The following is a 27,759-nucleotide window of genomic DNA, read 5'->3' as shown; positions in this document are numbered from 1 at the left end:
AAAACTAGTTTTCGAGGGAGATAGGAAAACGAAAACAAATTTATTCTAAATTTTTTTAAAAAAGTATTTTTATATTCTACACACAAAATGTCACAAATCACTAGTTCACATCATCTACAAATTCCTTATAGTTTAGCAATAATAAGTGTCTGAATGTGAAGTTTTTTTCTTTTGAAAATGAATATTGCAGTGTCAAAAAAGTGTTTTAGCAATAATAAGTGTCTGAATGTGAAGTTTTTTCTGCAAGTGAATATTGCAGTGTCAAAGTTGGCAAAAAAAGTGTAACCCACTATTGTGGGTTCACCCAGTAAAAATTAATATTTTCTACAAAAAAATTCAAGAAGATGAAATTTATAAGACATAACTAAATGGTTCCTCATACCTTCTTATCCAATTGCTTCCAAGCATCATCAACCAAATTAGAATCCTCTAGTTTCTTTTCATGTGAAATTGTCAATCATTGATCTCTCTCCTCCAAAATATCTTCCATCTATAGTTTCCAAATCTGCAGAACCACACAAAAAATTCTTCTACTGCAACAAAAAATCTTTAATACTTAAAGAGAAAGGTGTCATCTTCTCAACAAAACCATTAGCTCTAATACCAAATGTTGAGAAACAAGGTGAACAAAGCTTGCAATATTTACTTTCTTATGTGATTATAAATTTAAAAAAGATTACTAAATCTAAAACTAAATTTGAAATGAACATGTGATTGCACTATTCAACATAAATATCAAAACAATCATACTAAAAGAGACACACATGGAGAGACCCTTTTAGGAAAAAACTCCAACAAAGAACAAGGGTAAATTCTTCAAAAGAGAGAACACCGCAATAACACACTTTTCCAAATGATCTCAGAACTAATTGGAAACTTCAAAGAAACTATGATCAATTGATGATTAAATAACTATGTCTTGGCTCCAATTTATAGCCAAATCACAGAGGAAAAACCATAGTTATTTTCCCAAAACTAAGGGCCAAAACCACTTGCAAAAACACATGCCTTGGAGAATAAATAGCCAATAGACATAATAAAATAATATGAAACTCTTTAAGTGACTGTTCACGAGAGCCAAATCCAAAGCCACTTAGTCTTTACATATTCTGAGTGACTCTTCTCAATATGAACATGGGAAGAAGTTTATTTTGTCCATTTTAATTTTTATTTATACCTTATTCATGTTCACCTATTCAAAATGCAATTACAAATAGCTATAAAGTGCAAATAATTAATATTTTTCTCACATGTCCTTTTCCAAGGAACATGGAGACTTATGAATGACTTGGGATTGTAAGGTTAATGTTACCTTACCCTAGCAGCCACCACCTCAAAACTCTATTATGCCACTACCAAGTTGGAGGCACTATAATTTTTCCATCTTTGCACCTACATGTGGCTCAAATTTAGCACCAAATAAATTATAGATAGTCAAACAACTCTAAGACTTCAAGAGAAGGTATGATTTTACTATCTCAAAATTAAGAATAGAGTCTCCATGAAATATTGATAATCCCTTTGATCTTGTCAATTTCCTTGAATATTAAAAATATTAAATAATGCCAACAAGTAACCATTAAAATTCTTTCCATTCTTTAGAATTTTGTCTACAATTTATTATATGATTCTTTTAAAATATGACTAAAAATTCTAAAGAAAATACCCTCAAATTTGACTATGGACAATCAATTTTATATCTATACTAAAGCTACTATATTCTCTAATGTCATATTATCGGCAAGATCCAAGCTAATAAATTGATTGTAGAAGTAAAAAGGCGAATAATATAATCATTGAACTCTCATATGATATATTTTGTGTTTGTTTGCAGATGTAAATCTCTATTTTTTATTTTTGTTAATTTTATCTTTGTTCCTTGAATACCATCAGAGCAATTACAAGTTATAGGATACAGTAGAAGAAAAATGAAGCAATAACTTTATTAGAAATATATTTCTTCTGATTTTCGTAAAAGTTTTCAAATATTTTTTCAATAATTGGTACCATTCAGCTGGAAGAGGCATGAGGGCTTGCGATGAGAATTTGAAAAAAGATGGCCTGAGGTTCATTGAGTGCCTACGAAATTTTTGCAGCACGTTGGATGACTAAGCTAAGGAATTTAGATAAGACTAGTTCCGGGTGGAACGACTTAAATCACACACACTAAGTTAGATAAGACTAGTTCCGGGTGGAACGACTTAAATCACACACACTAAGCTTATACTTTTAGACTTAAAAGTGTTAAATACTCAGAGTTGACTGACATTTTCTAGGTTTAATATGTTGCTTAATGTATGTTGTCACACTAGGAATACACTTCTAGACTTAAAAGTGTTAAACACTAAGAGTTGACTAACATCGTCTAGACTTAATTTGTTGCTTAGTGTGTGTGATTTAAGACTGACCGTTATGAACATTTATTTGAATGAACTTTATAATCTTTTGTTGTTCCTTGTGACACTTTCTTTCACCATTTATTTGCTCTCTTTCACAATTATTATAGAAGGCCAATGCCATGTCTTCTCAACTATGAAATTTATTGAGGTACGTATAACCGTTATGATATTTTTTACACTCTTAAGTGAAATTTGATTCAAAATATAGTTATAACACAACTGAATTCAAAAACATTATAAACGATACTTACAATAATATTTCAATTCTTAAGGCTGCCAATCGATCTGTACTGATGGCTCTGCTCTTCTAGAAAAATATGAGCTTGGTAGGAGAATTATTTTGTAATGTTTCCCTCAATTTGCGTAAATGATTTTCATAACAGAAACTTGACATGACATCTGGCATGGCGGTTGATTAAAACATCATGCAATCTTCTACATGATGGAACAAGCGTTTGGGTTCTCATCACTGAATAGCTGAGGAGGATGCACATATTCAATTACATACCCGGGAATAGGAAATTCATGCTTATTTATTTCCATAGCTGTGTTCAATAAGATTGTCTCCTCACCACCATTCTTTTGTGACTTCCCCATCTTCACATTTCTCACTGTCTGGATTTTTTCATCTGTTTTTGCTTCCTCCATTTCCTCTTCCCATTCATTTTGGCCACCGTCATATTTCTTCACTCTCTTCAATGTCTTCCTCAGGTCGTTCACCATCATCTTTATAAGCCGAGCTTCGTAGCTGCAATGTCCAAAGGGAGTCAGAATGGCAAAAGTACTATTTTATTTATATTTCTTCTATGCACAGAGTAGTAACAAAAGTTACTTATAACATTCTTTTTCATACATATTAAAGATCATTTGTGAAAATAGATATTGCCACAAACAGTTATGTGGATGAATAAAATAGGTTGTATTTAATCTAAAACAATATATATGAAAGTAGAGAATCAATATTAATAGTAGGCAATCTAATAAATAATAAAAATGTTAAGGTTAAATAATAACAACATACATACTTGGAAAGTTAATAATAAAGAAGTTTTGTAGAAAGTTAATAAAAAAAATTCAAAGGAAACAGGGACTGCATCGTTTGACAGGCTGCGACCTGCATGAGGGGGCTGCTGCTCTTGCACGTGCCCGATGGCTGTTTGTTTCCTGTTTGCGAGCTGTGTGTGGGGTTGGGCGTTATCAGGCATACGGGCTGTGGATTTTAATGGTATCTATGGGTATTGGGTGCATAAATCATTATCAATGTTAAGGATTTAGAGGCACCACTGTGGTTTTGGCAGACAGCGCAAGCATGAGGAGTGGTTTCAGTAGATGGAAACCAACTGAAATCCAAAAGAGTGTATTGAACTTCAAATTCGCGAGCCGAACAAGAAATCCATTTCTGGAGGAAATAAACCACATTACTGCAGAGTTGCAGCGACATGGACCTGTGGAAGGAAAAAACGTGTTCTTCTGGTTTCAGAATGCTGCTTGCAAAGATAAACAGAAAAAAGAAAAAGCAGAATCATGTGATAGACGGAAAGAGGAAAAAGCAGAATCATATGACGATTTTTCTGAACAGCAAGTGCATGGCGTTAGGATTGATGATTTTCGGGAAACGACGGCACCGGTCCTTCCTCACAAGCAGATGCCATGGGCAGATGTGCCGTTTGACAACCATGATTTGGCTCAGTTAAAAACTTCTAATCATTCTCCTCAATGGGTTGTCAAGGATGGTCGCTGGCATGACTTGGCTTACGACAAATTCTTGCCGGCTTTGTCATATTTTCGCAAATTTACAGGTAATTCTGTTCCAAAACCTTTGCGTTCTTATTATAAATCTTATGTTCCCAAGGCATTAATATTTCAGGGTATTTTGGGTCCTCCTCCTGTTGATCACCCAAAGACTCCTTTTAACCATTTTCATTCCTTTGTTGGTTCTAGAAAACCTAGGAAGCTTAGATCTATTTCGCCTCAACCGCCATTTGACATTTGTGATGGCTCCCCATGTTCTGATGGTTTTTCCCCATTAGCTCCTTCTGGATCTCCCTCCTAGGATTGTAATCCTTCCCTCCCATCTTATGTCACCTAGCCAAATAACACTTTGGTTTCTAACCCTCACTTCATTTCTTCCCCGAATGACATTTGTGTTGCTAAACGAGCTCCCTTCCATCCAAATCCACTTCCCCATAACTTTCCCTCTGCATTTTCCGATTCGATAAGGGGTAATCTGCATTCTTCTGTGCAGTATAAGGTTATATTCCCCGATTACATGATTCAGGACTCTGTGAAGTTATTACGTTCTACTGCCCTCATTGGTAAGCTTCTTTCTTTGGTTTCTTTTGGTAAATTGTTAACATGGGCAAAGTCTAATTGGGATGGTATGAAGGATTTATTTCTATTTGATAAAGATTCTCTATATTTCACTGTGATTTTCGATTCTGAAAAGTTTAGGGATTGTTTGCATAGATTTAAAGGGTGGTTTTGTTTTGGGATAGAAATTTTTACATATGCTTGGTCTCCTCATTTTTATATTCAATCAGTGAAGCCATAGTTTATGCCCTTCTGGGTAACTTTCCTAGGTCTTCCTTTAGAGTACCGTGATGTGTATATGGTTGAAATCCTGGCAAACAAATTGGGCATCTTTATTAAGCATGATTTAGTTCTTTTTGAACAACCTCATCTTCCGGTTAGGGTTTGTTTGTTATTAAATCTATCTAAACCCATTCCTTCTGAGATTACTATTTGCTCCAAATATGGTGTGTGGATTCAACCTGTGGTAATTCAAGATTCGATCACTATTCATTCTTGTGCTCTGTTACTTGGCCATTTCACCTCTCAATGTTGTGGTGATTCTGATGCACCTTTACAAGTTTGCTCAAATTTTTCATTTGATTTTCGCCAATGTTCCTTTTTTAAAATTACGGATCGTCAGTCTTTGAAGGATCATAATCTTAAGGATTCTGCTCCTTTACCTCTTTCTATTACATCTCTCGTTCCTTTTTTTGGATATACCGTATGTGATGTGCCTCTGATGGATTTTACTTTTCTCTGCTCTCTGGCCGTGTTCTTCTTTGTTTTGTCTGCCATTCGTCGGTTTTGTTCTATTTCTTCAAACTTGGTTAACGTTCTTCCTAGTCCATTCAAGGATTATTGGTCTTCTGAATTTCGTTTTGAACCTTTTCTATTCTCTTCTATGAGTTTTTTTCAAATTTATTGTCCTTCGGTTCTGTTTCCAAAATTGTTGTTACCCTCTAATGGCTACACAGATCACTTCTCTGTTAATTCTTCTCCCCGTTCTTCTTTTGTGGGTCTGGCAGATGATGCCAAAATTGTTTATAGTTTAATTTTTTATAGTGATTTGTTTTGCCCATTCCAAGGTCTCCTTCTTCTCTTTTTGTTTTTGAAGAGAAGATTCAACTTATTGCTTCAGATATTTTATTTTCAGTTTCTTTTGATCTATTTGATGAGATTATTGTAAAGTTATTACCCGAATTTTCTTTTTCTTCTGCATCTGCCTCTTCGGGGCCTGTCCATGATGGTTGTCATGTTTCCTCTTCTCAGCCAAATTCAATTGAAGGTGTGGATGCAGATCTTATTGATAGTCCTTCTTCAACTGTTTCTAAGTTGTATGGATTTGATTTCTCTCAGAAGTTAGCCTTGGAGCAATCTCCTTTTGTTTCCCCCCTATTGTTAAAATTCCTAAGAAGAGGGGTCCAAAACCAAAATTGGCTAAAATCAAGGAGGAGATTGCCGTTGGTATTCAATCCACTATTGTAGAGAAATTTTCTTCCCAAGTCAAAACAAGGAGGGCATGTTGCTCTCCTTGTGATAAATGAGGATTTTATCTTGGAATGTCAGAGGCTTAAATGCCCCTGACAAAAGGGGAAGGATCAAGAAATTTCTTGATTCTTCAAAAGTGGATATCATCTTATTGCAAGAGTCTAAACTTTCTCAGGATTCTTTTGATAACATAATTTTCAAATGGTCCCTTTGGAAAGCTATTCATGTTCCTTCTTTGGGTGCTTCTGGTGGTCTTATAAATTTATGGAATCCTAAATCAGTCAAAGTTGAGATGTTATCTTTTGCTTCTCATTGGCAGTTGTTAAAGGTTGACTAGGTTGAAGTCTCTTTTGTTCTATTTAATATTTATGGTCTGACTTCTCCTTCAGATAAAACTGACTTATGGGATTCCTTATCTGAATTGTTTTTGTAGGATTTTGCCAAGATCAAGGGCGCAATGAAAAGCATAAAAAGAGACAATAGAATGACAAGAACAAACTGTATTCTCATCAATATGCAAATGATCAACTAGATTAACCAATACAATGAATATAGGCCTGCTTATATAGGCAAGGCCTTATGGATGTATGAGCACACAAATATGACATGTGGCTCAATGAGAAACAAGGGTAGGTAAGAAATACTAAGGGTAGGTAGGAGAAATAATATAATATTCCACAAGAGGTGGATGACCCACTGAATGTGGAGTGTAACAGCAAAATAAGACCACAAAAGGTGGAATTTCTCCTACAAGCTCTATCCCTATGTGCACACTTCCCTAAGTGTCTCAAATCCAAACTACGAAGAGATGCATTATCCTAAGTTAACTTAAGTAAGTGTAATAATATCCAAAATGAATATTTATTTACACCAACACCCCCCCTTAAGTGCAACTTAGGGGAATGAAGACTCAAGTCAACAATGCAAGATGGGTCCCGGCTACTAGGCCATGATAGGTACTCATATATAATATGCAAATGCAAGCAAAACTATGCAATGCAATCTCTCACAAACAGAGAAAGGGAGAAAACCCAGTGGGAAAAAACTCACCCCCAAAAGAGAGATGAATGTATAAAAGACTCTCAAAGAAGAAGGACAAAACCTCAAAGAGAAAAAAGTCCCCCCCATAAGAGAGGAAGGAGAAGTCAGCTGACCCCCCCTAATGACACATCCTGCACCCCCAAGAGAGCTTGCAACTGCTGGAACTTACTCTCGGTGAAAAGTTTGGTGAATATGTCAGCAACCTGTTCTGCTGTAGGACAATACTGCAAATCAATGACCTACTCTTGGATGAGCTCTCAAATATAGTGCATATGAATCTCGATGTGTTTGGTCCACTGGTGCTGGACCAGGTTCTTCGAGATTGCAATAGCACTCTAATTGTCACAATGTAGAACTATCGGTCGTGGAGTGGTGAAGCCAAACTCTGTGAGAATCTGCTGGAGCCAAACGGTCTCAGTCGCTGCATTAATAGCAACTCGATACTCAGACTCAGTTGAAGAGAGAGCAATAGCATGTTGCTTCTTGCTCTGCCAACAAATGGGGCCCGAACCAAGGTGAAAACTGTAACCAGAAGTAAACTTACAATCATCAAGATCGCTAGCCCAATTAGAGGCTGTGTAACCAACCAAGTGAAGTCCTGTGCCTGCTGCATAGTGAATCCCATAGTGATGTGTACCCTGGATGTAATGAAGGATGCGTTTGGTGGCTTTCCAATGAAGCTCATGTGGTTCCTACATGAAGCGGGAAACCATGCCAACTGCAAATGAAATATCAAGGCGTGTATGAGTCTAGTAGATGAGACTACCCACAAGCTGACGATACAAAGTGGTATCAACTGGTGGAGAAGAACACTGAGCCTCAAGCTTGACTCCTAAAAGAAAGGGAGTCGAGGTAGGCTTACAATCAGCCATATGAAAGTGTGAAAGTAGATCAAGAGCATACTTGGGTTGCAATAGTGTAATCCTGAAAGGTGACTGTGAAATCTCTATCTCGAGAAAGTAGTGCAAAAGACCCAAGTCAGTCATAGCAAATCTGTCATGCAAAGCAGATTTGACCCTGCTAATGATGGATGAAGTACTCCCTGTAATGATCAAGTCATCAACATAGAGCACAAGTATCAAGTGAGAGTCATCCTATGGAGAGAAGAAAGGAATCCATCTTGGCGTACCAAGCCCTGGGGGCCTGCTTAAGGCCATAGAGAGATTTCCTTAGTCTGCAAACCAAGGAAGTATCCTGGATGAAACCCTGTGGCTGCTCCATATAAATCTCCTCATCAAGATCACCATGAAGAAAATCACTCTTCACATCCATCTGATGTACAGCCCAACCATGAGCTGTAGCAATAGCAAGTGTCAAACGAATGGAGTTCATCTTGGCTACTGGTGCAAAGGTCTCAGTATAGTCAACACCTGCAACCTGCGAGAAACCTTTCGCAACAAGCCGAGCCTTATACTTATCCACACTACCATCCGCTGCAAACTTGGTCCGATAGATCCACTTACATCGAACCATCTTTCTCCCCTTAGGGAGATGGACTAAATCCCGTGTGTTGCTCCTCATCAAGGAACTATACTCTTCCTCCATAGCTTGGTCCCACTCAGGTACCCCTGTTGCTTCCCTAAATGTCTGTGGATCGGAAGCGGTAGCAATAAATGCATGTGGAAGATCCTGATGCTGTGATCGAGTTCTCCGTGTATCTAAAGGATCCCCAACAAGAGAATCCGCAGACTCAAGTGTCTATCAAGCCCAACGAGGTCTAGGTGGAGGTGGAGAATGAGGCTCCTCAACTGCAAGTGGACTCTGCAGAGGTGTAACCCTGCGAGTCGGAGTTGAAGGAGTCTCATCATCTGAATCACTAACATCACTATCCACAATGGAGGAAGGTGGAGGAGGTAGAGAGGCTAAGCTAGGAGAGCTTTCCTCAAAGTGAACACTCCTCTCAATGAACACCTCATGTGTCTCTGGATCCATCAATCTGTATGCCTTAACACCCTCAGGATATCCAACAAATATGCAAGGCTGACTCTGAGGTTCCAATTCCTTGCATTTCTGCGGAGGTATGTGAGCCCATGCTGGACACCCAAAGACTCTGAAATGTCTCACAATTGGTTTCCTACCAGCCCAAGCCTCAAAAGGAGTAATACCTTGCAAAGCTTTGTGAGGAACCCGATTATGGATGTGTGTGGCACAACTGATAGCCTCTGCCCAAAAGGCGGGATCAAGAGAATGTGCACGTATCATACAACTAGCCATTTCTTTGAGAGTTCTATTCTTATGTTCTGCAGCCCCATTCTGCTGTGGAGTGTATGCTACAGAATGTTGAAGATCAATCTCCTCAAATGTACAAAAATCCTCAAGTCTTTTGTTCACATATTCCCTTCCATTATCTGTGCGAAGAATCTTGATCACTTTCCCTGATTGCTTCTCCACATGAGTCTTGAAGTCCTGAAATCTGTCAAATACTTCACTCTTATGAATGAGAAAGTAGACCCAAGTGAAGCGGGAGTAGTCATCAATGAAGGTGAGAACATAGCAGGCCTTACTAAATGAAGGTGCTGGAAATGGACCTGCTACATCGCTGTGAACAAGTTGAAGAACTTCCAAAGCTCTCCAAGCTTTCCCTTTATCAAAATTTTCTTCGGGATGGTTGCCCATGGAACAACCTGAACATACACCCTCTGAAAAACTGATTCGAGGTAGACCTTTGACCATGTCTTTAGTGCTTAGCTGCTGAAGATAGCGGTAGTTGAGGTGACCAAACCGCTCATGCCATAGCTTACTTTCTAAATTTGAATGAGTAAGCAAGGCCCTAGAAGGTGAACTTGGCACAAAATGGGAGAATGAATAAAGCCTTGAGTTTTCATTGACTTGTCCCACTGCTACCAAGGCATCATCATCAAGTTCCTTTACCACAACTGATTCTGGTGTAAATTCAACCTTTTTCCCATTCCCATAGTGAGTGATTTGGTAGATGGAGAGAAGGTTGGTAGACAAGTTAGGAACATAGAGAACATTCTCAAATGTTCCATCATCCATGTCAACTGAACCTTTCCCTTCAACCTCTACTTGTGTATCATCACCTATGTAAATGTGAGGTACCTTAGATGGCTCCAATGAAGAAAACTGCTCCTTTGTAGAACCCATGTGATATGAGGCACTCGAGTCAAGTATCCATTGCTGTGAAGAACCTGTTGTAGCCACAAATGCTTGTCCTTTTCCCTTAGACTGTGAGGAAGAGGAAGGAGATGAATCCTTCTTTGTGTAGGTGGATGGCAAGTTGATGTTGTTTTTCTTGAGAAGATTAGTTAACTTATCAACTTGCTTTGTGTGGCATCAATGCTCATCATGACCATACTTCTTGCAATATGCACAAGTTGGTTTATCCTTCTTAGGTGGTGTCCCCTTCTTGGAAGAGGATGAAAAATTGCCTTGTGATGGAGAGGATGATTGTCCTTTTTCCTGGTGTGGCTTAGACTTAGAGTGCTTCTTCTTCTTGGTGGAATCTTTGCCTTGACTTCCTTGATTCCCTTGATTAGCCACCAAAGCCTTGGACTTTGAAGACTTGAGAAACCCCATGTTCAACAACTTAGATTGTTCCAATATTAACATTTCTGTGAAAGCATCAAATGAAGGCATACCATAAGAATTCCCCACTGTCAAACAATGAGTTTGGAAGCTAGACACAAATGCTGCATATTCTGGTGCAAGCTTGTCCAACAAGTTGAATATCAACTGAGCATCCTTTTTGTCAATTCCACAATCCTTAAGCTTTGTTCTTAGCTCATTTGCTTTGGTGACATAATCTTGGATTGTATCAAAACTCTTGGGATACAAGTTGGTGAGCTCATTGTCAATCTGATAGCCTCTGATTTCATCAACTTGACCATACAATTTCTGAAACATATCCCAAGCCTCTTTGATTGTTTTACACTTCTCAATGTGAAAAATGAGGTCATCTGATACATACTTGCGCAAGGTTCCAAGAGCCATGCAATTCTTTGTGAGCCATTCTAATTGAGCATTTGGATCAACCTTAGGATCAGGTGGTGTTTTTATTGTTCCATCTATGTAGTGTGTGAGACCCTTTTCCATTAATTTACTCCATACTTTAATTTTCCATGATGCATAATTATGTGGAGTTAAAGGTGGAAATTTATTAGGACTCATTGCAACAAAAATGGAAAGAGCACAAAGAGAGGCACAATCACACAAAACACCCTCCCAAATTCACTCAATCAAAGAACCCCCCCCCCCCAAAAGTGATGATTTGGCACTATATAATTAGTGCGTATACAATGGGCCACTTGCAAAAAATGGCAAAGTGGACTTCTGATTTACAATTTTACAACTGCCTCAATAAGGCCAAAAGAGATTCAAACTGATAATGCAAGAGATCTAACTAAGATCCAAGCAATTTACAAGTACCTAATAAGCCAAATAAGACCAATATCTGAAAGTACAATTTCCACTCAAAATCTCTAAAATCTGATTATAGATTATGAAAGTAGACGAAAAAGCATGCACTTTCAAAAAAAATGGCACCTGAAAAGGAGGTCGTATGAGCTCAAATAAGGCCTTTGAAGTTGCAGAATTAAGGATTGGACAGGTACAGCTGAGAGAATCCAAAAATTTTGAAAAAACTATGCACCAAAATCAGAAAATAACCACACCACTATGAAGATCACGAAATTTTAGCCCATTTCAAAAAAAATTGCACCAAAAAAGGAGCAAAAATGAGCAAGATATGGCCTTTCAAAGTTGGACTGCAAAACTGAAAAGCTCAATGGAGAGGGGTCAAAAAATTTTCAAAAAGCTGCTGATGTGGCGCTGACGTCAGCAATTCACTATCTTAAATTTGATGGTTGTATGACTGTCGCGAAAACTTTGCCTCCCTGCTGACTGGGCGTTCGTACTGTACGGACTGCTGACTGGGCAGATGACTGAGGTGTCGTACGGATGTTGACGTGGCACTGTGCACTGGTGTACGGACGACCTGTGTGGCGCGGGTGACATGGCGTATGGAGGTCTGTGCGTGTGCCACGTGGCGGGGTCCCGGTAGCTGACTGGGCTCCGCGTGGCGGCCGGCGATGACTGGGCGGTCACCAAAGATCTTTGGCCGGTGGCGGTGCTGGGTAGACGGGCACGGCGGGCTGGGAGCTGAGGTCGCTGGAGGCGGGAGCAGGCTGCCAGAAACGGGAGTGCGAGGTTGCTAGTGGGTGGTCTTTGTGGTCAGCGGCAACGGCGAGGTACACTGCGTTGGCACGGCAGCGTGGGGTACGAGAGGACGCGTCAGACGGGAGGTACACGACATGACAGAGGCCGGACGGTACGGGCGGCGCAGCCTGCAAACGACAGAGTACGGGGGGGTCTGCGGACCCCCAAACACAACGCAAAAAAACCTTCTTTTTTTTTTTGATTTTTGAACACTATTTTTCAGATTTTCGAATTTTTTTTTTTAAAATAAAAAAAAATTCGAAATCCGTACCATAATAGCTAAAATGGGGGAAAAAAAATTTCTCAACAAAATAGTTCGACTTTATAGTTGAAATTTATGGAAATGGCCTCCCGGATTCAACGGTGATGTCCAAATCGCTATATGATGCCCCCCCAAAAAATGAAGATCCCCAAATCCGAAAATAGAAGCCTTCCACGATGTCTCCAAAAACCAATCAATGAAGCCCCAATAGCTTTGATACCATGTAGGATTTTGCCAAGATCAAGGGCATAATGAAAAGCATAAAAAGAGACAATAGAATGACAAGAACAAACGGTATTCTCATCAATATGCAAATGATCAACTGGATTAACCAATACAATGAATATAGGCCTGCTTATATAGGCAAGGCCTTATGGATGTATGAGCACACAAATATGACATGTGGCTCAATGAGAAACAAGGGTAGGTAAGAAATACTAAGGGTAGGTAGGAGAAATAATATAATATTCCACAAGAGGTGGATGACCCACCGAATGTGGAGTGTAACAGCAAAATAAGACCACAAAAGGAGGAATTTCTCCTACAAGCTCTATCCCTATGTGCACACTTCCCTAAGTGTGTCAAATCCAAACTACGAAGAGATGTATTATCCTAAGTTAACTTAAGTAAGTGTAATAATATCCAAAATGAATATTTATTTACACCAACAGTTTTTACGATATGATGATTTTTTATTGTTCTTGGGGGTGATTTTAATGCTCTCCTTTCCCTCGATGAAAAGAGAGGGGGTAATCCTACAGCTCAGAAGGTTATTGATGACTTTTCTTCCTTTGTTCAAAACAGTGCATTATTCGATATTTTTCCTTCTAATGGTTCATTCACTTGGAATAATAGGAGATCTAAATGCCAGATTGCCTCTCGCCTTGACAAATTTCTTATTTCCCTAAACCTACGTTTGAGCAACTTTTCCTTTTCTTTTGAGATTCTTACCTCCTCAGATTCTAACCATTTCTCAATTTTGATCAATTTTGATAAATTGGATCATGTTTCCTCTGTTAGACCTTCTTTTAAGTTTGAGAAAATGTGGTTCACTCATCCTCATTTTCTTTCTTTATTAAAGCAATGGTGGATAAGTGCTCCGTTTTGCAAAGGTACTAAGATGTTTCAATTTTATTCCAAACTGAAATTTGTAAAATCTCAAGTTATGGCTTGGAATAAATTGGTTTTTAAGAATATTTTTCAAGAAAAAGAGGCAGTTGCCAATGATTTGAAGGTTGTTAATGAGGAAATTATTAGACATGGAACTAATTCCTCCACTAATGATGCTCAAAAGAAATTGCAAGCTTACTGGGAGATCCTTTGCTCCTGGGTTGAAATCTATTGGCAGTAAAAGTCTTGTGAGGTTTGGCTTAAAGAAGGTGACAGGAATACTGCCTTCTTTCAAGCTGCAGCCAAGCTTAAACAAGCTGTTTCTACAATTTTTAGTATTAAGGATTCTAAGTTTGGTTATGTCCTTAATTCAGATCAGCAGATTAGAGAGGAGGGGGTGTTTTTTTTAAGGAACTGTTATCTCCTCCTTTTTCTTCTTCCTCTATGGATCATCATGTGGAGTTGATTTTAGATTCTATCCCCTCCCTTGTTTCTCATGAGGATAATGACTTTCTTATGAGGCCTTTTTCTTTAGATGAGCTTCATTCTGTGGTTTTTTCCATGGCCCCTAACAAAGGTCCGGGTCCCGATGGGTTTACTATCTTGTTCTTTCAGAAATGTTGGGATTTTATTGGTTTTGACTTATTAATGGCTTTGGAAGAGTCTAGGAGGGGTGGGTATATCCTTAAAAAATTTAACATCACTTATATTGCCCTTATCCCGAAATCTAAGAATCCTCAAACTTTTGTTGAATTTAGAACCATTTCTTTGTGCAACTCTATTTACAAAATCTTCACCAAGGCTATTTATTTAAGACTTAAAACTATCCTTCCTCGTATCATCTCTCCTCAACAAGGAGTTTTTGTTTCGGGTCCGGAAACTCATGAGGGAGCAATTGTTTCTCATGAAACTTTACATTCCATAAATTTGTCCAATATCCCAGCTTTTGTGGTCAAACTTGATATGATGAAGGCTTATGATAAAGTTTGCTGGGCTTTTTTGCTCAAAGTTTTGAAAAAATTTGGTTTCTCTGAAAGCTAGTGTAAATGGATCAAGAGTTGTATTTCTACTGCTTCATTTTTTGTCATCATTAATGGAGCTCCCTCTGGATACTTTTCTTCAACCCAGGGTGTTAGACAAGGAGATCCTTTATCTCCTTTCTTATTTATCATTATGGCAAAATCTTTTAGTCGATTGGTTATTAAGCAAAGGGATCTGGACTTTTGGCAAGGGGTGTTAATTCCTAATTCTAATAGTTCAGTCATTCATAACCTTTTTGCTGATGATACACTTTTATTTGGGTCTTCTTCTATTCAAGAGGCTACTCATATTAAATTTATTCTGGATACTTATACTGTTGGATCTGGCCAACAGATTAGCCCCCATAAATCTAAGATCTTCATTTTTAATACTCCTCTGTTGGTGGTTGATAGACTTGTGAATATATCTTAGTTTTCCCAGTAGACTCTCTTCCTTCTACCTATTTGGGGATTCCTTTCTTTATGGGATCTACTAAGTCTTTTTTTTGGAATTCGGTTATTGAGAGACTTAAATATCATATTTCTACTTGGAAGGCTAGGTGGTTGTCTCTTTCAGGTAGGATACTTCTCATTAAAATGGTCCTATCTGCCATTCCTAATTATTATATCTCAGTTCTTCAAGCTCCCAAATCAGTCATCTCCCAATTTGAAAAGATTATTCAATCTTTTCTTTGGAAAAATAACATGACAGAAGATAAAAAGATTCCACTAATTTCTTTGACCAAGATGTCTCTTTCCAAGCAAGTTGGTGGTGCTGGGATTCAAGACTTATCTAAAAGAAATATGGTTTTTGGGGGCAAACTAGTTTGGTCTATGCATACTAAGCCCCAATCTTTGTGGTGCCAAATTATGCCGGCTAAGTATTTGGATTCCCAAAGTCCTACTAGGATCTTCACAATTTCTAATCCTCTACAGGGGTCTGCTATTTGGAACTTTATGATCTCATGAAGGGAAGTGGTCTCTAGTTTTCTCTCCTGGCAGGTCCATTTGGGGGAGGATATTCTTTTTTGGAAAGACTCCTGGAAAGGCTTTCCCCCTCTTTCACAACATGATTCTCTTTCTTTTGTTTCAGTTGTTCTTTCTCAATCATGGGGAGTTAGATTGGTTGATTATGTAGATAGTGTTGATCTATTTTCTCACAAGGTCTCATGGAAGGATCCCTCTACTCTTCCATTGTCCTTGCATGAAATTCAAAATTTTAAATCTATTTTGCAAGACCAAGTGGCTTTCCTTTCTAAGATCAAAGATCAACTTATTTGGTGCCCTTCTAAATCAGGAAACTACTCTGTTAAAGAAGGATATTTTGTTGTTCAACAAATGGCCAATCAAAATGCTCCTCATTGTGCCTTTTTGTTCTGTTGGAATAATTCAGTATTACCTAAAGCTGTTGTTTTTCCTGGCTCATGCTGCAAAATAGAATTTTGACTAGTGATCATTTAGTCAAATTTAATATTGCAGCCTCCTTTTCTTCTGTCTTATGTGGTAAAGCTCTTGAATATGTCAATCATCTTTTTCTTCATTGTGAGTTTGCGAGTAGTTGTTGGCATTTTGTCCTCCAAAAGTTATCTCTTTCATTCCCTTTGCCTTTATCTTTATGGGACATGTTTCAGTCTTGGCCAATTGTGTATTCATCTTCTCTATTTGCTTGTTTGTGGTTTATAATTCCCTTTTCAGTCATATGGGCCATTTGGTGGGAAAGAAACAAGCACATTTTTAGATGTGACTCATCGGATTTATCTGTTGTTCTTGGGATTTTAGAAATAAGTATTATTGAAAAAGTTAATGCTCATGTTCAGAAATATTTTAATATGAATTCAGAGTTCTCTTCCTGGGACAATTTTATGATTTCTTCTTGGAAAAGTATCATTATTCCTGTATCACCCACCTTTCCAAGGATTTAGAAAACACATGTAGATAGAAATTCCATAAAATGGCATCCTCCTAATGCCCCTTTTTGTAAATTGAATTTTGATGGATCCTCCCGTGGAAATCCTGGTGATTTAGGAATAGGGATAGTTTTTCATGATCATTTGGGTTCTTTATTAGCTTTAAAAGCTATGCCAATCTCTTCTGGCACAAATAATATGGCCAAGGCTTGTGCTCTTTTAGAAGGTCTTGTTATGGCTAAGGATTTGAATTTAAAATACCTTCATATTGAAGGTGATTCAACTATTGTCATTAATGCTTGCAAGGCAAGAAAAGCTGATAATTGGCATTTCCGGTATATTCTTGAACAAATATGGACTCTTCTTGATACGTTTGAGCACCTCATCATCTCACATGTTTATTGTGAAGGTAATGCATTGGCTGATTGCCTCGCTAATATGGGTTGTGACAAAACTGTTATTGATTCCTCTCAATTGGGATGTGATTTGATGAGCTTCCCAAACCTATTAAGTATAGTGTGTAGAGAGTCGAGTATTTAATCTTTCTTATTATATGATTGCTCGTTTATATGAGTTGATAATCTCTTCTCTTGGTGAGGTATTCCTTTTCATAATTCCATTTGGTTTTGATTTGAGGTACTTTGCTTTACTCAATCATCACTTGGCATTCATTAATGATGAGTTGGTTGTTATTGATGGTGTTCGTGTGTTTGGTACTCTCTTCTGGTGCGAAATCTGGAGATATTTATTTTCACATTGGGAATTTGTCCTTCATATGCCATATAAAATTTGGCGTGGCATTGTTTTCATGATTATCTCTGTATGCCGCTTCTTTTGGTTTGTCGGATTTTTTATGATATATCTCCCATTTCTTTTCATTTACGACATAAAAATTTTGGGCTTCATTTCTCTTTAGCATTTCCACATTCACCTCTTCTCCTTTGGCATTTGTCTATAATGGCGGACCACAGATCTCATGTCATTGGTGTCAGTTATGTTTTGGACCCTTGTGTTTCTTGTAAATTCTCTGTGTTTTGTAGTATATATATATTTTGGTTGCAAGTGTTTTTGGTGCAGGGGCATGCCAATTTCGGTTGTAGGAGTTCTTTGTTGTAGGGCCTTCAAGATATCCCATGAAGATGGATTTGTCCTTCGATGCTGGTTTAGTCCTCTTGCTTTTTGGAGCTCTCTTCTTCATTCACTGGGAATCCTATGTTATTTCTTTTTCATGTCCTTATTTTGTAAATAAGCTTGCATGCTCCTATTCTGTAAAATGAGCTTGCATGCTCCTATTTGTAAAAGAGCCTGCATGCTCCTTTGCTGATCTCTATTTTGAAACTATCTCTGGCTAGAGGATTGTTCACTACTTCTCTTCTATAGTCATGTTGATGAGCAATGACCGGAGTTTTTCTTGTTGGTTTTTTTCTTTGGGAGCTCAGTTTGAACCAGTTTTTAAATATATTATAAAAATTATACATTATTAATAAAATATATCAAGTGGCATTGCCACCTTGCCAAAAAAAAAAACAATATACATACTTGGAATGGAAATGAAATTTAAAAATTTTAAAAATTATTTAATACAAGATTGTAAGTAGAGGGGGAAAAAATTAAGAATTAAATAATGAATAAGTAGTTATTCTATTATTTTTGTACCTTGACTTTCAATTTTGTCATTTTTTCTCAAAGGTTGTTGAAAAATACCAAAATCGAAGTAAATATAATTTTCAAAAGTTAGATTATAATTATAAACTTAGATAATATATTTTAAAATTTATGTTAGGATAAACAGTTTAAAAAAGGCATAGTTGCACCTTTGTTCAATAATTAAATTGAATTGTGATTTTATAAAAAATATACAATTCAAAAATAAAAAATACTATTCATATGTCTACACTGATTGTCAAGGTTTCCTTGAGCTCCTCATTTTACTTGCAAATTTAACTTAGCTATCCACAAGCAACATGCCCACCAACAAACACTTTGAAATGAGCTCATGACCTTTATATCATGTCACGTGGAAATCTAACATGACTACTCTCACCAAAAAAGCACACAAAGTGCACATCCTACCATATCTAATCCACATTGGGGCTTTCCTAATCATCGTTTGAGCACACATGGAACCTAACCATGATGTCATACATTGCATTGAAGGACCAATAAAAGTCATTTAAGCATGTTGCACAATAGTATCATGCTACATCAAAAGCTCATGTGCCACAAGAACATTGACCACAAATATACTCAAGTCTAATAGGATCTTCAATGCACACACCTCATATCCAATAGCAATGTGCACACAATATAGGGGAGAGGATCCAATAGTTGAACATATTCCAATAGTTGTGCTAGCATTTGTTGTTTTAATGCATAATATTTTTAATAATATAATACAAGTAGTTGTGACTTTAAAGTTGTTAGCGTTGATGATGAGTACTCATAATTAAATGAAATTTATTACTTACATCTAAAAGGCAATAAATAATGTGATGTCACATCACTACACCAATAAAAAAATGATTTAAGGCACAACTACCACTCCACCCTTTTTGGTGGCTTTTGGGATACCTTAACAAAAATTATGCTAATGTGGCATCATACTTAATGATGCGGACTTTGAACCTTGCATTGAGGTAGGCACTATCGCTACATGATTAATGATTATGGACTTTGCAAAATAATTTTAGACTTGTTAAGAGATAGACAAGATGTAGCAGCTATATTATTTGACATAGTTGGGATTGGAGGGTGTACACACACACACATACACACACAAACACTTGCAAATTTGGTAAACTCGTTGTATTGTAAAACATCACCTACTTCATTATTGTATTGTAATTTATCATAATATGTAAAATTTAAGTTTAGGATCCAACACCCTCTAGTTTACACTCTGTGATGGCTACCAAAGGTGGGCCAGTAAAACAACCTCCTGCCCTCCATCAAGGCTCTATGTCTTGCAATCTATGATAGCTACTAGTGTTTTTTGGTAGCCATTTAAAATAAAAAATTTCTCAAGGTATTATATTTCATTCCTGATTTCTCCAAGTGTAATGATTTAATGATTCTCATTAGACTTCAAAAAAATTCACACCTAGAGGATAACTAGGCAAGCACACCAAACTAGAATGGACACAATTGTTAAGAGTATGGTTTATTTCCAAGTTTATAAGATAAAAATACAAACGCTTTGAAATTTGAGGATAGTCCATCATGCCCAAAGAAATATAAGAGTGGATACGCTAATCTATGTAGTGATTATAGGATTACTCCAAAATGATTTTCTAAAATGTAAATAGAGTTTTTGGGCCTATTTGGAGAGACTAAAGATGAACTAATATGAATGTTTTGTATAATAAGTATGGACACAAGTTTCATATTTTATATCAATTAACTAATGAGTGGTGGCTTAAGACGTGACAACTAATGGTTGTACAACACTAATAAATAGAAGACTAGAAAGTAAAAATACTTTAAGAAAAAATTATTGATTTGATTACTTCTCCATTAGAGTTGATCAATCAAGGTAAAATTGAAAAAGTTAAGTTTCATAGATATCACTTGTGTAAAATGTCATCAAGAAGAAACAATGTTGTCCACCTTTTTTAGCAACTAAAACATTTCAGGGGTGCATAAAAAGTACATTATAGGGTAAGTGCACAAAGTTGTGTCCACTTGTGGAAGTTTTACACTTAGAAAAAAAAGGCAAATCTCACGGAACGCATGAGAAACGAAACGGGATCCCGTTTCTCGTCGGGATCCCAAGCCAAAATTTGAAACGGGATCTCGTTTAGCTTCAGGATCCCGAGCCTATATCTAGAAACGGGATCCCGTTTCCCGTTCTAAAACGGGATCCCGTTTCAAAAACAAAACGGGATCCCATTTTAAAAATTAAAAAATAAAATAAAATAAAATTTAAATGCAAGCTTTATATACATGAAATATAAAATTTATATATAAGTCACATTTCTCTTTGTCTTTTTTTTCCTTTCTATCTCACTTTGTCCTCTCTCTCCCAAAATCTAAAACTATGTCTCTACCTCTCTCTCACGTCCTTAACTCTTTACTCTTTATCTTTGCTATCTCTATACACCTCCCCTTACCCCCTACCTACATAACATAGGTCCTATTATGACATAATACCCCTTAACAAGTCCTAGTAAGGGGTATAAAGTCATAATAGGTCTTGTTAAGGGGTTTTATGATATAATATGACCTATGATGTCATAATAAGACCTATGATGACATAATAGACCTATTACATCATCATAGGTCTTATTATGTCATTATTAGTCTTATATGACATAATACCCTTTAACAGGTCCTACAAAGGGATATAATGTTAGGTCCTCTTAAGGGGTCTTATGACATTATAGGACCTATTATGACATTATAGGACCTATTATGACATAATAGGTCCTAATATGTGATAATCGATCTTATTATGTCATAATAGATCCTACTAAGGGGTCTTATGTCATAGTAGGTCTTGTTAAGGGGTCTTATGACATAATAGGTCGTATTATGTCACAATAGAACCTATTATGTCACAATAGGTCCTATTATGTCACAATGTGACCTATTATGACATAATAAGTCATATTATGACATTATAGGTCCTATTATGACATAATAAGTCATATTGTGACATAATACGTCTTATTATGTCACGATGTGACCTATTATGACATAACATGTCGTATTATGACATTATAGGTCATATTATGTCACAATAGGTCCTATTATGACATAATACCCCTTAACTCTCTCTAAAAGTATCATCTCTCTCTCTCAACCAACTTATCTTTCTCTACATATGTCATAATAGGTCCTACTAAGGGGTCTTATGTCATAATAGGTCCTAGTAAGAGGTATAATGTCATAATAGGTCCTCTTAAGGGGTCTTGTGATATAATAGGTTGTATTATGACATAATAGGTCGTATTATGTCATAATAGGACCTATTATGTCATATAATAGGTCGTATTATGACATAATAGGTCGTATTATGTCATAATAGGACCTATTATGTCATATAATAGGCCGTATTATGACATAATAGGTCGTATTATGTCATAATAGGACCTATTATGTCATAATGGGACCTATTATGTCACAATGGGACCTATTATGACACAATAGGTCATATTATGACATTATAGGTCCTATTATGTCACAATAGGTCCTATTATGACATAATACCCATTAACAAGTCCTAGTAAGGGGTATAAAGTCATAATAGGTCCTCTTAAGAGGTTTTATGACATAATATAACCTATGATGTCATAATAGGACCTATGATGACATAATAGGACCTACTATATCATCATAGATCCTATTATGTCATTATTAGTCCTATTATGACATAATACCCTTTAACGGGTCCTAGTAAGGGGTATAACGTCATAATAGGTCCCCTTAAGGGGTCTTATGACATAATAGGACCTATTATGACATGACAAGTCCTCTTAAGGGGTCTTATGACATTATAGGACCTATTATGACATAATAGGTCCTATTATGTGATAATAAACCCTATTATGACATAATAGGTCCTATTATGTGATAATACACCCTATTATGTCATAATAAGTCCTACTAAGGCCCGTCTTATGTCATAATAGGTCCTAGTAAGAGGTATAATGTCATAATAGGTCCTCTTAAAGGGTCTTATGACATAATAGGACTTATTATGACATAATAGAACCTATTATGACGTAATAGGACCTATTATGTCATAATAGGTCCTATTATGTGATAATCTATCATATTATGTCATAATAGGTTCTACTAAGGCGTCTTATGTCATAATAGGTCCTAGTAAGAGGTATAATGTCATAATAGGTCTTCTTAAGGGGTCTTATGACATAATAGGACCTATTATGTCACAATAGGATCTATTATGTCACAATAGGTCATATTATGACATTATAGGTCCTATTATGTCACAATAGGTCCTATTGTGACATAATACCCCTCAACTAGAATCTAAACATACCATCTCTCTCTTTCAACCAACTTATCTTTCTCTACATATGTCATAATAGGTCCTACTAAAGGGTCTTATGTCATAATAGGTCCTCTTAAGGGGTCTTATGATATAATAAGTTGTATTATGACATAATAGGTCGTATTATGACATAATAAGTCGTATTACGTCACAATAGGATCTATTATGTCACAATGAGACCTATTATGACATAATAGGTTGTATTATGACATTATAGGTACTATTATATCGCAATAGGTCCTATTATGACATAATACCCCTTAACATGTCCTAGTAAGGGGTATAAAGTCATAATAGGTCCTCTTAAGGGGTTTTATGACATAATATGACCTATGATGTCATAATAGGACCTACGATGACATAATAGGACCTATTACATCATCATAGATCATATTATGTCATAATTGGTCTTTTTATGACATAATACCCTTTAATAGGTCCTACTAAGGGGCATAATGTTATAATAGGTCCTCTTAAGGGGCCTTATAACATAATAGGACCAATTATGACATAACAGGTTCTCTTAAGGGGTCTTATGACATTATAGGACCTATATGACATAATAGGTCCTATTATATGATAATCGATCCTATTATGTCATAATAGGTCCTACTAAGGGGTCTTATGTCATAATAGGTTCTAGTAAGAGGTATAATGTCATAATAGGTCCTCTTAAGGGGTATTATGACACAAAAGGACCTATTATGTCACAAAGGGACCTATTATGACATAATAGGTTGTATTATGATATTATAGGTCTTATTATGTCACAATAGGTCTTGTTATGACATAATACCTCTTAACAAGTCCTACTAAGGGGTATAAAGTCATAATAGTTCCTCTTAAGGGATTTTATGACATAATATGACCTATGATGTCATAATAGGACCTATGATGACATAATATGACCTATTATGTCATCATAGGTCCTATTATGTCATAATCAATCCTATTATGACATAATACCCTTCAATAGGTCCTACTAAGGGGTATAATATAATAATACATCCTCTTAAGGGGTTTTATGACATAATAGGACCTATTATAACATGACATGTCCTCTTAAGGGGTTTTATGACATTATAGGACCTATTATGACATAATAGGTCTTACTAAGGGGTCTTTAGTCATAGTAGTTCCTATTAAGAGGTATACTGTCATAATAGGTCCTTTTGAGGGGTCTTATGACATAATAGGACCTATTATGACGTAATAGGTCGTATTATGTCACAATAGGACCTATTATGACACAATATGACCTATTATGACATTATAGGTTCTATTACATCACAATTTATAAGATCTTCTAAAATCTAAAATTTGTATATTATAACTCTTAGAGATCTGAAACCATTCTCAAACATCCTGCTAATATATACATAAAATATAACTTAAAGTATAAGAAAGGAAAAAGACAAAGGGAAATATGACTTAAACTTAAATTTAATATTTCATGTATATATAGTTTGTTTGTTTTTTGTTTTTTTTGTTTTTTTTTAAAAAGGAAACGGGATCCCGTGTGCTAAACATTTTTTTAATTATTTTAAAAAACGAAACAGGATCCCGTTTCCTTTTTTTAAAAATTTCAACTTTGGTTTGGTTGTAGCTTTGGTTTTTGGCTTGGGAAATGGCTTGGAGAGCCGACCCTTAGGCTTGGACTTGGTTTGACCTGCAACTTGAAGGCCAAATCAATCTTCATATAAAATAATGACTTCAAAAATATATCTGAACACCAAATTTGCGTAATTTTTTTAAACAATGAAAACCCATTATAGTAGAGACTATCTAGATTCTAAATATGTAATTTTTAAAAAAAATTGATCAATATTTTTATTTTAAAAATAATTACTAATGAAAGAGGTCAATAAACTCGAAATAACATGGTTTTTTTTGTTTTTTAATAACTTTTTTGTTTTTAAGTTTTTTGAAAAAAAATTACATGGCATCAAACTAGAGACAATTCTATACAGCTTAAAAAAAAAAATTTAAAAATGTTAAGTTTAGGTCAAATTATGCTTGTCGTACACAAGAATTTTTCAAAACAATGATTATGCCCAATTAAAAATTAACAAAAAAAAACTATGCATAAAAAAATTCATTTAGGTCAAATTATGCTTGCCGTACACGGGCATGGTGTGGTCCTGAAAAGTGACTTTTAAACTATAGGTTTTAGTAATGCCTATTCAAACTTCATTTTTAAGATCTAGGTATTAAAATAAATTACATATTTGGAAAGTAGACTTCGAGCACTACATTTTCTATTACTAAATTTTTTCAAGATTCACTCTTTAAGTGCCTCAAATATTTAGGTCAAACGGAACGAAATCGAAAAAAAAGGGAAAAAACTTCCACTTTTTGGTAAAAAAGTGGACACAACTTCTTGCACTTACCCTATAAGAGACTCTGTGTGTAAAAAAACACTAGGAGATGATATCAAAACAATTAGAGATTAGAAGAGACATGTCAAATTGAGCAATTTTTTCACATACAAAACATGAATCCAATTTTTTGAGAGAGAATTTTTCCTTGCAGTTATAGGAATCTAATACTTTAAGGAGAGACTTTCTAGACCAATCGTGTTTAGAATTTTTTCTAAAGGATGTTATATCATTCTAAATTGATGCAAAATAAAAGATGCGAGCTCTTTTTTGTCTATAAGAAGATGATCTCTCAAATGTAACAACTTTTGTTTTGTTAAGTAATATAGAAACATGGCTTCAAAAAAGAATGTAATGATATCAAAAGAATATTAATACATGATTGTACACTAAGTCCTAACCAAGTAACCAACAATGTGAGAGGATGTACCCATTTGGAAACCAAGTTGTTTGTTAGTTATTCCACGCAATTTTTTAAAATTTTAGATGTTTGTGTCACATCGATCCCTTGCCTTGTGACTTTTGGTCTTTGAAGTACAAGAACTAGTACAATGATACTAAACAGTGAAGAAATGTGTTGTACAATAGGGGAAAGGAGCCAGTAGTGGACATAGGACCAATAACCGTCATCTTTTTGTTAACCTCACCCCCAATTAGTAGACATAGTAGTAGCTAAAAAAAAATCGTAATGGAAGGTCCATTGATAAATATCACATATACCAATAGTGGATAGTTTTTTAGCTTTTTTGACCATAATTAGCCCATTACTGGGTCATTTGTGCATCACTACTAGGTCATTTGTGCTTAACTATTGGGGCATTTGTCCACTACTACTGGCTATTTTGAGTTATTTGCTATTGGCACAAATGTGATTATTAAGTATTGGGTCACACTTTGAAATTTGTACTTTTTGACCTTTTTGCACATAACAAATTCCACAACGTGCATCGTTACTACCCACAAGCCAAAACAATAGATTTAAGCAGTTAAGTTGCATATAGAGAGAACAAGAAAAATTGTCGAAATCAGATGAACCGTTTAGGAGCTTAAGATGTGTGAAGTTAGCTATGTCCACTACTGGCTCCTTTCCCCTATATAAGATTTGTGAAAAAGAATTTGATAAGTTCAACATATAAATATGATCCCATCTCTACTAATTTTTTTTGGTCGATAATAGGCAGAGCCAGGATATTATACTGATTTTAAAGAAAATCTAGAAAAAAACCACAGACTTCTACAATGACCCATAGAGAAGTAGGGCACAAAAACCGTGAGGTTCAAATTCTGATCATGAGCATGCACAAACAATTAAAATCTTACTGCTGATTACAAAACATTTATCCTTCTCAAATAAAAACTATAAAAGATCCCATCTCTACTATTCACTTACTATTCACTTACTGTAATTCTTTCGATAGTAAAAAACTTATAAAAAATTTCAAAAAAGATTGTCAAAAAATAATTTAAAAACAAAATAAACAAAAATATCTCTACCTGAAAATACAAATATGGATCTAACACTAGACATTACAATAGTATCATTTATGAACACAATCGCAGAACCAATGCCATTAATTTAATGGATAACTACATAACTATTTTATAAAGAATTAAAACTCAACAAAACTGATCCGGCGGCGTGGATAAGATTCCCAAAAAGAAACCCACTGAAATCATGGAAGTGACTTACCTCTACATTCTGCACTAATTTTGTTGTGTCCTCAACGATGCCGGTGACAAGAAAGGAAGGGGCAGAGTTTGCAGGAAAAGTATTATAAAACCCTATCAAAGTAGATTTTTTTCAAAAATAAGACAACCCAAAACCTACAGCTGCTAGATTCTTGAGACAGAAGCAAGATTTTTACGGCCTTTTACACGAAAATTTTAAATTTGTTTTCATCCGTGGGGTGAGGATTGTTTCAACTATCTGAAAGTCTTGTATTTTTAAAAAAAAAACAGTGCGAGACAATTTGGGGTTGAAACCTGCTACAAAATATAGTACTGTCGGCTAATAAACCAAAAAAATATAGAAAAGTGAGCAGAAAGTGAAGTTCTTTACTCACCCTTGAGTTAAGTCCAAGGACCAGCCCGAATAAGAACAGATCTGGCGAAGGGCACGCTTCCAGTCATTAATCTCCTCTCTTCGGTATCGATCTGAATGTTTGAGAAATTGTCGGCAATAGGGACTGGAGGCATTATCAGGATATCTAACACTAGTTGGATCCACATGATAAAAAAGAGGAATGATCAAGCCAGGAGTCCTCGACATTACAGAGGCCTCCTTGAGACACCATGCTGAGTCTGCATAGCCTTTGGAAAATATGGGGATGCGTATGGCACTGCTCTCAATTGCACTGTCCAAGCTCAACCCAATAATTTCTCCCTTTTCCAATTTGTCAGTATCTAAGAAGACATTGAGTCCTGCTTGGGTGAGAGCTTCATAAAGATGATCAACCAGAGTCTTTCTGACATCTGGTCCCCTGAAACTCAGAAATACATCATACCTATTATTGCTTTGGAAGGCAAGTCTAGTTGTGGGAGGCTTGTATTGTTCCATCTAGAGATTGAAAGAAAACAGAGAATTTAACTCAAAATTTCAGAGCTTGAGCTCAATAATACAAATGTTTCAACTCCCCTCACACATTGCCCTGCCATATGTACTTGTGGACTGT

General features: G+C 36.1%; 1 protein-coding gene across 2 annotated transcripts; it reads right to left on the bottom strand.

Annotated features, from left to right (window-relative positions):
* Positions 1-360: 360 nt before the first annotated feature.
* Positions 361-27,759, bottom strand: LOC131040828 (disease resistance protein L6). 2 transcript variants are annotated; one of them, XR_009104935.2, is made up of 3 exons: positions 27,151-27,759; positions 2,651-3,147; positions 361-1,392 (listed from the first exon to the last, which is right to left on the bottom strand). XR_009104935.2 is itself a non-coding variant. In XM_057973783.2 (2 exons), exons 1-2 carry the CDS (start codon positions 27,642-27,644, stop codon positions 2,835-2,837), a joined length of 807 nt encoding a protein of 268 aa, XP_057829766.1. In that variant the 5' UTR covers positions 27,645-27,759; the 3' UTR covers positions 2,522-2,834. The 2 variants fall into 2 exon arrangements, 1 of the variants encoding a protein (XP_057829766.1); XM_057973783.2 differs by lacking the exon at positions 361-1,392 and having other exon boundaries at positions 2,522-3,147.

This window comes from Cryptomeria japonica, chromosome 7 (genome assembly GCF_030272615.1).
Source record: "Cryptomeria japonica chromosome 7, Sugi_1.0, whole genome shotgun sequence".
NCBI lineage: Eukaryota > Viridiplantae > Streptophyta > Pinopsida > Cupressales > Cupressaceae > Cryptomeria > Cryptomeria japonica.
This window is presented reverse-complemented; position numbering and strand designations above follow the sequence as displayed.

What these genes read in the sequence shown, in the direction of transcription:
- LOC131040828 (XM_057973783.2), bottom strand. Translation starts at nt 27,644, where the DNA reads ATGGAACAATACAAGCCTCCCACAACTAGACTTGCCTTCCAAAGCAAT. An exon ending in TCCTTGGACTTAACTCAAGG is followed by an intron (nt 3,148 to 27,150) that starts GTGAGTAAAGAA and finishes TGGACATTGCAG; the next exon opens with CTACGAAGCTCGGCTTATAA.